Source organism: Camelus dromedarius, chromosome 16 (assembly GCF_036321535.1).
Source record: "Camelus dromedarius isolate mCamDro1 chromosome 16, mCamDro1.pat, whole genome shotgun sequence".
Lineage (NCBI taxonomy): Eukaryota > Metazoa > Chordata > Mammalia > Artiodactyla > Camelidae > Camelus > Camelus dromedarius.
The window spans coordinates 50374912-50387556 of record NC_087451.1 but is presented as its reverse complement, the minus strand read 5'-3'; the positions used below and the strand labels follow the sequence as shown (position 1 = coordinate 50387556).

Here is a 12645-nt window from a genome sequence, read left to right as displayed (position 1 = left end):
AATGGCTACTATTTCATGGTTATATCATACTTTATTTAGGTTTATTTAACTAAATCCTGATATCAGACATGCAGTTCATTACCAGTTGTTTTCTGTTACAACCAATGCTGAAATGAACATCTTTAGAGCTAAATTCTGAATTATTTCATTAGTAAACAGTAATTCCTTTAGTAATCTATATTTAGAGTTATCGATCTTTAAAATTGCCTCTGAGCTTCCTAGAAGACAGAGCAAAAAGGGAAATATATCAGTTAAGTTATTATTGGAAAGGAGGAAACATCAGTTCTTCAACATCAGTTTTCTTAAAGAAAGGTGTTTAGGGAAAGGGTAAGGAAAGGACATTGCGGTGGGCTTTAACTTTAGCACTTGGTAAAAGAAAAAAATGTTTCTAGATTTCTCCAGAGACCAGAGAGGACTGAGCACTGGGACATGCTTCCAGGCTGACGCCCAGCCTGGGTCACCAGCCAGTGAGGTTTCCTCCATGGAACCTGAGCCCTAAGCCAACAGCAGAGATTTTAATCATTCCCCCCACGGCACTGTTACTGGCATCTCCGTTATAATGTGGCGTTAAGGGCACAGCAAAGAGGAGACTTTCAAAGCAGCCCTCACTCACCCATGGCAGTGTGGCATGGTGGGAAGAGCCCTGGCCTCAGGATCAGACTGACCCGGGTTCAAAGCCCACCTCCATCACTGTTAGCAGTGACGGACACTCAAGCCTCCATCACTCATGAGTATTTCCTATTTCCAAAGTTACCCATGTGGGTTAAAGGGCAGGACACATGCCCAGGGCTTAGGAAGTGCTTACCACTGCCTCTCCCCCTTAACTAACTGTCAGGGCTTTCTCACTAACACCTGCATGAGCTGGTTGTGTAGTCTGGGAGAAGTCAGCCCAACAGGTCCTATTATTTCCTGCCCAAGGCCACAGAGCAGATCAAAACCCAACCTTCTGCTCCCCTACTACCCGCAGGCAGCCCTGATAGACAGCTGCCTTCTGACTGCCCACTGGGGAGCCGCTGCCCTCCCAGGCCCCAGGATGCCGGCCCTTCCCCCAGCACAAGGAGTGGGGGGCTGCTGCCCGAGTACCGCTCCCTGTCTTTCTTCTTTGCAGGGGACGCCCCTTTCTGTACCCCTGAGCAGCACAAGGAGTGTGCAGAGCCTGCCCTAGGTCAGTACCAGGGGCCAGATGGAATGAGGGGGCGGTGGGGATGCTGAGGTTGAGACCTCGGAGATGTTCTGGGTTTGAGAGAGAGAGATCGTGGGGAAGGGTGAGGGGAAAGAGGCTGGACAGGGTGGCATCCATGCAAGGGCAGGAGAGGGAGCTGGAAAGGAGAGAAAGGTCGGGGAGGGAATTGAGGCAAGGGGATGAGGGCTGGAAACTGGACCAGGGGAGAGAAAGCAGGTGGAGAGGTGGGAATAGGGAAGGAGTGGATTTCAACGGGAGCAGAGAGCACTGAGGAATGCAGAGGAAGGGGCAGAGATGGAGAGAGGATGGATGGGGGGGCATCCGGATGGACACCAAAGAGCTTGGCGGCACCTCCCCGCACACGCTGGAGGTCCTTCCACTGCTGTCCTGCCTTTGCATACCCCATGGAGCCTGGGGCGGTGGGGGAAGGGAGACAGGTGAGGCTGGTGTGCATTCCACATGCGCAGAAGGAAGGCAGGAGGGCTCCCCTGCCTCCTCCTCCTTCCGCTGGGTGCTTGCTGGTCCGCCCCCCACCCCTTGGGAAAACTTCCCATGAGGGAGATCACACCGACAAGCGGCGACCCCAAAGCTAGACCCACTCCACGTGCCTGCCTCTCCCGGGACCTGGGACATGATTATTTATAACCAAGACAAGCAGGGTATTGAGATCATCTGGACGTAAGTTTGTTCAGCAGCTGCACTTGCTGGAGCTAAGTGATGCCGCTCTGAACGTCCCGATGTCCCCAGAAGGTGAGGAGGAGAGAAGGGGGCCCTGGGACATGGACTCCCTTGGAGCCCATTCTCCAAAAGTGCTGTCCTTTCAAATATTTTTAAAGGGCCACATGACGGTAAAGGAAGCAGAAGGAACACAGGAGCAAGAGTAACACAGGAAGAGGGGGCGCTCACACCCTCATCAGCCTCCAGCAAAAGCCCAGCTCTGCTTCCCTCCACGGCACCCCACCCACCGCCCCCACATTTACCCAGTGGCACCTCCTTCTCAGCTCACCTCTCCTCTGCAGGAACCGGGCTGCTCTGGGCCCAGAGGTCCCTGTCCCCACACCTGCCTAAACCCTGCCTCCCTCTCCCCTCCAGGTCTGCTGGCAGAGAAGGACAGTAATTACTGTCTCTGCAGGACGCCCTGCAACCTGACCCGCTACAACAAAGAGCTCTCCATGGTCAAGATCCCCAGCAAGACATCAGCCAAGTACCTCGAGAAGAAATTTAACAAATCAGAAAAATATATCTCGTAAGCTAAGCGGGCGTGGTGGACAGGGGCTGGGGGAGGAAGGACCAGGAGGAAACTGAGGGCCATCGAGGAAGAGGGCCGAGGGAAAGAGTTAGTTCTATTTGGCAGACATTCATTGAGCCTCTGCTGTGTGCCAAGTTCTGGGCTCCACACTCAGAATATGAAGACAAAGGTGAATAAGATGCAGCCCCTGCCAGTAAGGAGCTTACAGTCTTATGGGGAGACAAGTAGAAAAGTGAATGCTATACAGGCTGATTCAGATAATAAGGGAGGTGGTTGGCTGCACCTTGCATAGGATTGCCATCAAGGAAAGCTTCAGAGATTTATTTTGAAGGATGTATAAGAGCTTTTTCCAGGCAGGTTTTGCACATTCTGTTCCCTCTGCCGGAAATGCTTTTCCTTTCACTCTCCACCTAACTGGTTCCTCATTATGCAGGTCTCCATTTAAATGTCATCTCTTTGGACAGCTACCTTAGGCCCCACTCCTGCTATGTTTCTCTCAAAGCCCACTGGTGTTTTCCTTTATAACCCTCACCACCATGTGTAATTCTATATATCCAGGTGTGTGTTTCCTTAAATTACCTGCCTGCCCCATGAGATTGAAAGCTTCTTGAGGGCAGGAACCTTTCTATTTTGTTCTCTGCTGTGGAGTGTCTGGCACAAGAGTCGATGCTCAAAAATATCTTTTAATGGAATAAATGAAAGCAAGACACGGGAGAAGAGGGCGTCCCAGGCAGAGGCTCGGGCAAGAGAGTTAGTGCGGGGCAGACAAGAGGACGCACTGCCGGGGCAGCTGGCGGAGGTGGATGTGTCCAAGCTGGAGGACCTTGGAGGCTGAGCTGGCAGGGGTGGGGTGCAGGGAGTGGGCTTTATTCTAAGAGGACAGGGAGCTGAGGAAGAACTTCAAGCAGGTGAGTGACAGGCTCACATGCATCTTGGACCACTGCCCTCCGGTAGAACCTTCCGGAAATGTTCTAGATCTGTGATGTCTGACATGGTGGCCCCTGGCCACGTGTGGCTATGGAGCATTTTAAATGGAGGCTGAGTGACAGAGGAGCTGTGTGCTAATTTTATGCCATGTGAATTAGCGGTTTTAGAAGGGCCCTTCAGGCGACAGCCAGAGGACTAGGACCAGCAGGAAGCCAGGTGGGCAGGAGGGCGCCTGGTCCCAGGCAGCTGCCATAAACCAGGCAGGAGATGCGGATGCTTTGAGCGAGCTCTGCGTGGAGAGGAGGGTTTGCTCCTCTCTCCCCAGCCACTCCCCACCCCCGCCCACACAGTCACCAGGTTGCATCCTGGGACAGCTTTTGCTCAGTGGGTTGAGGACCAGGGGCACTTGAGGGCCTTGTGAGCGACGCTGAAGGCGACAGGGAATTGCAGGAGGTTCCAGGCCTGCTGTCGGCAGACATTCTGCCTGCAGTAATGATCTCTCCTGCCCAGAAGCATCTCATTCACACATCTGCCCAAAAGAGCAAAAGGGAATTGAGGTCCTTCCTCCAGGAAACCCTGCAGCCAGATAGAGGTTTGCCCCCGAAAAATCCTCCCTGGCTCTAGCAGCTGACTTGGCGATGCCGGACTCAGGCCCCCATGAGGAGAAGCTTGGTATTAATCCCAGTAGGAACTGGGGGCCTCTCTGGAGTAGCCTCTCTGCTGAGCTCACCTGCACCTAAGGGCCCAGGCAGACCCTCTGGGGGTGCAGAGACCTAGAGGCCAGGCAGGATTCCTGCAAAGGGTGCAAAGAGAGAGGGGGTTTAGCAACAAGGGGCAAAGGGGACCACTGATACTCGCCTCCCGTCCCGTGAAGAGCACTGGGCTGGGAGTCAGGACCCCCGGTTCAAGCCCCGCTCAGCCACTAATCAGCTCTAACTTTGGGCCAGTTTTCCCACTTCCCTGGGCCTCTGTGTTCCCATCTGTTTGTGGGAAAATGGTATGAGATGGTCCCCATGGATCCTGATGGCTCTAACCATCATGTGACACTGAACATTCCCTCCACAGAGAGAACATCCTTGTTCTGGATATATTTTTTGAAGCTCTCAATTACGAGACAATTGAACAGAAGAAGGCGTACGAAGTTGCTGCCTTACTTGGTAAGTCAGTGTCTGTCGCCCAAATTTCCACATCTCATCACGGGTGGAGGGAGGGGGTATGGGCGGGCTGGCAGGTGGATCGAAAAGCCTCCTGAGAAATCCAGCCTTTTAATTCATGGATTACTCTCTTTCCTGGCACTTCTCCTGCCCCAGGATGGGAAAGAACTCCATAGGATGGAGGTGTTAAGCCCAGTTCATGCCCCAGTTTCCCCACTGACACAATGGGGCAGGTGAGCCGGAAAGTCTCTCAGGGCCTTTCCAGCACCACCCTCTTGGATCCCATGGTTAGAGTCAGAGCCCTGGGGCAGTGGCAGGAAGAAAGAGCTGTTGGCTGGAGAGAAGGCTGAGCTGTGGGAGGTCCCAGGCAGCAGACCCCAGGAGGGCCCCCCATGGAGCCTCCATCCAGAAAGCATCGTCGCTGCATTGAGGCCAGGAGTCCCCTGGACTGAGAGTCCTTGTCAAACACAAAAGAAGGGCCACATGTCCCCAGAAACCCACAAACCTGACTGCCACCCCACCGTGGTTCATGTCAGCTCCGCTGGCCCCGTGGGCACATGGCAAATGTAGGGAGTTAATTTCAACCCTGCCCCAGCCCCCAGCGCAAAACTCACAAAACCCCTCAGGATGGACAGTTAAAAGATCTGCCCTTGGGCCCTCCCCCCGACTCCCACTCACTCCTGAGGAAGGATCTGGTGTCTGTGGCTACACGGGGAAACAGCTCTGGTTGACTCTGTGAACTGAGCCGGGTGGAAAGCATCCTGGGTGGGGGTGAGAACTTCTCCCTGGAAGTTTCAGGGGAGAGCACACCATGGGAGAATGTGGGCAGGTGGCTTCACCTCACTGAGCCTCAGGTCCCTCATCTGTAAAATGGGTCTAATAAAACCCACTTTGTGAGTTTGCCGTGACGATTAAATATGATAAAGCCCATGGAAGGTCCCTAAATTGTGGTTTCTGGCACCTGAACAGACATCATGCCAGGGACCCAGGGCCCACCTGGTGCACCATCTGAGGATTTCTGTGTGCCTCTCCCAGGAAGCTGGGGGCTGGGCCACAGCAAGGTCCCAGCTGGGCTCAGTTGGTCATGACTCCAGGCTAGGGGAATGTTGTGGCCAAACAGACTGTGCAGAGCGACTCATGCCCTGCGCCGGTGGTAAAGCCCCACCCCTGCCACCTTTATTTCCTAAAGAGGACCAAGGAGATGCTCCCTCCCCACCCCCTCCTCCCCTCCTCCACATAGGCTCACAGTCACACACACACACACACACACACACACACACACACACACAAACACACACACACACACACACACACACACACACAGGAGGAGGGCCTGAGCTCCAAATCTGTCAGGAGAGATAGCTGGTCTCTGCATCAGATAAGAGGAGAGCGTGTTCCCAGCATCTTGTTCCCACCCAGAACAGCCTGCTGAGCAAATCACGCTGCCATCTGTACCTCCCGCGAGGACAGGGTGTGCCACTCTCAAACCCTGAGCCACGGGGCCCAATCAGGCCCTTGTCTCCCAGTGCCCGTGGCCCACCCTCCCCCCGCTGCACACGACACACCCCACCGCAGTCTGCACACATGCACCACACTCACCAGGGCACACGTGTGCAGACTCACCAGCCAGCCACGCAGCTACAGAGACATGTATGTGCACACGCACACACACACTCATCACCCACACCTGCCATACACAAGCACACTTACACCTACACATGCTCGCATGTGGTCTATACACTCAAACACACTATACCCATCCCCCAAAACCACACTGAGACGTACTCGGTGTCCCCACCCTAGACAGGGACTGCCACCTATGTAAAGCCACTGATGGCCAGACATACTGCCTGCTTCTGTGACAAACACGTGCACACACTCCGCCACACTGCTCACATGTACCGACACACACCTCACTCCTGACATGCACGTATACATGGACACGCTCCCCGATCAGCCTCCATTAAGGACATTATTGGGGGCAGTGGGGGAGGAGAGGAATGAAGGGGCCCCTCCCCACCATCTGGGCTTGTTCACCAGGAGATGTGGTTGCTGGGCTCCTCCCAGTCTGATCAGGGCAGGAGTGGGCAGGTGTACTCATCAGGAAGTTCTCAGACCAAGGGCGGCCTGGAATCTGCAGGAGGGCTGTAGGTCCACCCCCAAGAGCTCCCCAATTCCTGGCGCTCTCCCCAGCCCAGCCCAGCCCAGCCCAGCGGCTGACAGCCATAGAGATCACAGCTGGAAAGTTCATCTCTGCCAGCCCCCTCCCGACCCCCTCCACCACCAAATGTCCTTTGAAGGCAAATCTATGAGAAGATCAAGGTTTATCAAAGCCACGCAGCAAGCTGATGGCCACCATCCAAACGCACAGCCTCGGAGCCCTCTGCTCCACCGCACTGCCTCTGGAGCAGAGCATTTGGGGCTTTAGAGGGGTCTGAACCCCCTTGAGAATCTGATAATAGTTTCTGAAAGACCTATTTCTATACAGACCCACCTGCTACAAATGCCCAGGTGCACACACACAACGGTTTGCATTCAATTTAGGGGGTCTCCAACCATCAGATGCTTTCACAGGAGAGTGGTTCTCAAACTCTGGTGGGCCAGAGAGCCACCTAGGGACTTTAAAATCCTGACCTCCAGATCCCAACCCCAGAGATTCTGATTGTAGAGGCCTCGAATAGGTCCATGCATCTACACTGATTACCAGTCTCCCAGGAGTTTGATGCAAGAGGGCCAGAAGACCAGTCCAGACGACCCCTTGGGTCAAGGGAGCCACACACCCAGAGTAAGAACCTCTTCTGTAGAAAGAGACCAAACTGAACATTTACTTAGAGTGGAGAGGTAGGGAGATGCGTCCTAAAGCCTCATCCCAAGGGCGAGAGGTGCCCCGAGGCCACGTCACGACTTGGGGGGTGGGTCCTCTTTTGTCACTGCTCCCTAGACCCCCACTCAGGGCACCTGACATCTGTCTCATGCTAGACCGTGCCCTCACCCAGGGCAGGGGCCACACACGTCTTGTCTGTTCCCAGCCCAGAGCCAGAGCTGGGCCCCGCCAGAGTGGTTCTGAGTGGTGCTGAGCCAAGTCCACCAGCTGTGGGATCTATTCCAGGTCCCCTGCGCCCAGCAAGTGGGCCGGTTAGTTCCCGCCCCACTGGGTGCTGAAAACCCTCAGCCCTCGAAACTGTGCACTGAGGGAGGGACGTGTCAAGGGCCTGGCCTTCCAGTGACCAGGCCCAGGCTCCGGGGGGCCAGGGGGACCATTCAGGAAGCCTGGTTTCTGAGTTCTCAGTCTGTTCACCCCTCCTGGAAACACTGTCAGTAAAGCCGAACCCCTGTCCTCTCTCTCTCTCTCCCCAGGTGACATTGGTGGTCAGATGGGACTGTTCATTGGTGCTAGTATCCTCACAATACTAGAGCTCTTTGATTATATTTACGAGGTAAGGTTGGGGATTGCTCACAGGGACGTGACCTGCTGCCCACCTCCCGCCCCGACGTCCAGCACCAAAGCATAGAAGAGGGAGAGGAAGCCAGATGCCTACCCTCAGGGCTGTCTACACCCCCAGGGAGGGAGGGGGAGGGGTGAGGAGGAGAGGAGACTGTGCTGAGGCAGCTCGGAGCCCCTCCCGCGGCTGGGCCACATATGGTGGCTTCATATATGTGTGTGTCTACACCCACACACCCACACCACACATACTCATACCCACACACAGCATATGCACACACATACCACACCCACGCTAGTTACAAATACCACACTGACACTACATATGCACACACTTAAACCACACACACTCCACGTACACCCCACACACACACGCCCTATGCACCCGCACACATATCACACACACTTATACCATACTCAAACACCCCACTCAAAAATACACACATACACCACGTGCATACACACCACTCACACATACACCACGTGCACACACACACGCCTGCCCTCCTGGGGGCCTGTCACCCGAGCAGCCCCTTCTGTGGCCCAGGCAGGTTAGGGAAGAGCGCGGGCGCCCCAGCCACTCCTGGCCACTAACGGTCCAGGAAGCTGGCGCCCTCAAGAAGCATCTGGAACAGAGCCTCTGAGAGCTGCTCAAACAACAAGCACGGGCTTCTGGCACTGAGAGCTCCGTCAGCCTTCCTCCGGCGTCTCCCCACCGCCACCACCCCCAGCCCCTGCCGCCAGGGCTCCAGAATTCCCACAGCAAGCGCAGGCCCCACGCCGTCCCAGGACCCCTGAGTCTCGGCCCACAAACAGGGCCTGCAGAGCAGGCAGTGGGCCGCCTCCCACAGTGGCCGGCGGCGGCAAAGGCCCTGCGCATCATTGTGGGGAGCTGGGGGGCCCACCCTGCCTCTCAGCCTGGGAACCTTGTTCCCAACCCCAAACCAGATCCCACAGCCAGATTTTATACTTGTTTATTAATTTTTGTGAACAGCTGTACAAAATTACAGAAATTGAATCCCACCAGGGAACAGATTTATTAACCACATTTCCTTACTAAGAATAAAATGTTATGAACTCAGGTGAGTCCTGATCTTAGGGACTCTGGAGTTGTCAGGCCTTGGAAGTGATCTGTAATCCTGTCCCCTCCCCAACCCAGGCCCAGCCCCAGAAAGGCGCTCCCAGGCTGCTTCTGGGGACAGACGGTGAGCCAGCCCCACTGCAAGACAGGGCCCTCCTGGGACCTCCCCCAAGCTCTGGCTCCTGCACCAAAATCCCATTGCAGCCGAGAGGTGGGGCAGGGCCTGGGCACGGGCTGCCGGGCTGGGCTCCTGCCTCTTCGTCCAGCCACAGCCCAGGCGGCCGCTGCCCCTGCATCCCCAGCATCCCCAGCCGCGCCCCGCGGAGGGAGGTCTCACTACCTTGGCACCGTTTCTCCTGACCTGACCACCCGCTTCCTGCCTTCCTTACAGCTGATCAAAGAGAAGCTACTAGACCTTCTTGGCAAAGAAGAGGACGAAGGGAGCCACGACGAGAATGTGGTAAGAGTGCCCCGGGGGTTCGCAGGTGGGTTTGTTCCTCTGACTTGTCCAGGTGGGGTGAACCCAGATGCCAGGGCCGGGCAGGAGGGGCGTGCCTCGTCGCACAACTTTCCCTGGCTTATGACACTCTGTCAGCTCCCAAATCCAAGGACACTCCAACTGTGCCTTGAGTCTCTCTCTGGAACTCACCCCAGGGCCCAATAGTGCTAGCCATGGTTGGAGTAGAGACCAGGTAATTCTTGCCTGGCCCAGCCCAGCTCCTCCCAGGCCAGAGGGCCACTCCTCTCTCCTCATGCCTTGGGAGAACCGGAGAGACTCTGTGTAGGTCCCTTATTCTCCAAAGGGGCAAAATGCACACAGGGACATCACTGGTACTCTGCCCCATTTGAAGGGGACGTGAGGTTTGGGGCCTGTGACGTTGGAAGTGTTAATTGTACCTGTTAGGATTGCTGACCACGGCGTGCCTGGTACATGTCAGGCCCTGTGCTGCACGCCGTAAGAGTTCCATGTCATTTCAGACCTATGGTCACCCTAGAGGAAGGTCTGTTTTTATCTCCATTTTGTATATGAGGCAGTTGAGGCCCAGAGGCCAAGGTCACACAGCTGGGGAGTGTCAGAGCTGGGCACAGGGCTTCCCAGCCTCCGTCCTACTCGGCCTCTCTTCCCTCGGGCTGGAGAAGCAGCACCTCCCTCTTCTGCTGTCCGTTCTCCTTCCCAAACTCAGTCCACTCCCGGACCCTGGTCTCAGCTGGCTGGTGCGGCTATCTATCGCTGGCTTTCCCCAAGTCAGCGGCCCTTCCCCCAGGAGAACCATCCCAGCAGGTGGCCTTAAAGTCAAAACATCCAAAATGGATTCCAGCCCCTCCGCCTGGCTGGGCTCCCACTTCTGTTGCTAAAAACCTCGCTTTGTATCTCTCGGGTCCCTGTAGCTTCTGTTTGAACAGAAGACAGCCTCCCTTGAGGAGAGGGCGGTGTGGAAGGAAGCCAGGCTGTGGACTCCTTGGCTGACCTGCCTGGATTCCAGGTCCCTGCTTCCTAGCTGTGTGCCTGTGGTCACCTTACTTCCCTCCCTGAGCATCTGCCAAGTCACTGGGACCTCAGGCAGAGTGGGGGTGTCATTCAGATTAAGTTGAGACCTTGCCTGGAAAACAATCAGCTTTGCCTAGTTTATGGTCAACATTCAGCAAGTGCAGGCTCCCTCCCCCGCCCTCCCTCCTGCCTTCAGAATGTCTCAGAGCCATAGCCTCCCCTCTGTCCCCTCCCCTGCCCCCAGCTGCATCCTTATCAAATCTCCCCAAATTCTTGGCACAGTATTCTGCTCCTACCCCTCCCAGCTTCCAGCCCCCCACAGCTTGGGACTCACCCAGAGGACCCAACACCATTTCAGCCCCTCCCTGCTCAGGGACCCAAGACGACATTTCCTTGGGGCCAGCTTCACCCTAAAAGTCCTTCGGGCAGCTGTGACCAGCTCTGGTTCTGGCTGTCAGGGGCCTTCCCTGCTTGGCCTCAGCAATGGGCACCCTGTGCCCCAGGCCGTGCCCCAGGCTGCACCTCATCCACCGCAGGGAGGCTCCAAGGGAGTCCCCAAGGATGAGGGCAGGACGGGCCATCCAAGTCCCAAGGCTGGACGCCACTCAGATGGAACTGCAGGTGACACATTAGGGGGCTTCCAGGAGAGAAGGCCAACCCAGTTGCTAAACCCTGGGGGAGAGCACCTCAGTGGGCAGTGGAGAGGACTCTGAAAGCAGTGAGGCCCCTCCAGCCTCGTGCCCCAAGATGGCAGACCAGCACGTGAGATGTCTGGGGCAGGAGCAGCAGCACCCGGGAGCACCCATCATGGGCAGCATGGCTCCCAGGGCCTGGGCTGGGCTGCCAGGGCGTCCTGATGGATTTTTGCTGAATGAACACCCACGGCCACTCTCCCCTCCTGCCAGAGCACTTGCGACACGATGCCAAACCACTCCGAAACCATCAGCCACACTGTGAACGTGCCCCTGCAGACGGCCCTGGGGACCCTGGAGGAGATTGCCTGCTGACAGCCCTGGGACCACCCGGCACCCCCCAAAACAGACCTTGAGGCCCCAGACCCGGGACAGGGGACAGCAGGCTCAGGTGGGACGGCCCCTGCTGACGGAAAGAAGCAAGAGCCCCCTATGCACACATAGCAAACTCTCTGCCAAAACCTTGCTCCGGCCGCATCTGGCTCGCCGCACCCTCGGGCCCCGCCGTGCGTCCGCCCCTCAGAGCAGAAATGCCGTCCCGCTCTGGAACTGTCCGAGAACCGACCTGCCATCACATCTCACTGCCAGATGTACAAAGCACCTGCATGCTCAGACTTCTCAAGGCGCCGCCTCCACGTCTGTCTCTACGTGGCACGCCTCAGTGCGGTTTCCGGCAGCCGACTCTGCAGCTGTGCTTGAGGGGACCGGGCTCCAGCCCCGAGCCACCTCGAGGCCGCGCTGGAACCACACCTGCACAGCCAAGAGGGAAACCGCAGGACTCTCCACGATGATGTCCGGTCCTTGTGTCGTTTGTGAAAGTCCTTAACCTGCCCACGAACCCCTCCCCCTCCCCCACAAGCTGGCCCGCAGGGGCACCAGGGCCAACCCCCCTCCCCTCCCGGGACCTGTGATGGAGGCGCGGTGGCCGGGGTGGCTCGTCCTCGTGCCCACAGCGTTCCGCTCTCCCCGGGACACGGCTTGTACAGTCTGATTCTGTTTCTTCCCGGGGCTTTTTTGTTTGTTTGTTTGTCTGTTGGAAATCTGTTTTGTTTCATTTTTTCTGGATTTTGGTTTCGACGTTCTGAGGTTTGGTTTGGTTTGGTTTTTCCATTTTCTCTGGCATTTATTTATTCGTGCTTCCAATCACGCTCATATTAAAAGCTGGTCTTGTGGAAATGGCTGAGTCGTGTCTGCCTTTCCCCCACACTCTTTGTCCCCGAGGGTTTAGGAGAGGACCAGACCAGACCTGCCAGGTCAAAAACTACAGTGCATATATATATATATATGTATATATATGTGTACATATATATATATGTGTGTGTGTATATATATATGTATATATAAATTTTCTGCAACACTGACCTTTACAAAATGTGCACACTCTGTATTCTAGTCTTCGTCTTCAAATACTATTGATCGCAGTGTTGT

The 12645-nt window shown here is 55.9% G+C and overlaps 1 protein-coding gene across 2 annotated transcripts in view; it reads left to right on the top strand.

Annotated features, from left to right (window-relative positions):
- Positions 1-12393, top strand: part of ASIC2 (acid sensing ion channel subunit 2) — a 951704-nt gene extending 939311 nt beyond the window's left edge. For both annotated transcript variants that reach the window (XM_010979034.3, XM_064495925.1), the window contains exons 5-10: positions 1109-1165; positions 2276-2429; positions 4425-4516; positions 7871-7950; positions 9428-9496; positions 11431-12393. In XM_010979034.3, coding sequence (XP_010977336.2) covers positions 1109-1165; positions 2276-2429; positions 4425-4516; positions 7871-7950; positions 9428-9496; positions 11431-11532 — 554 coding nt within the window. In that variant the 3' untranslated portion in view covers positions 11533-12393. The remainder of the gene's footprint in view (positions 1-1108; positions 1166-2275; positions 2430-4424; positions 4517-7870; positions 7951-9427; positions 9497-11430) is intronic.
- Positions 12394-12645: the final 252 nt, after the last annotated feature.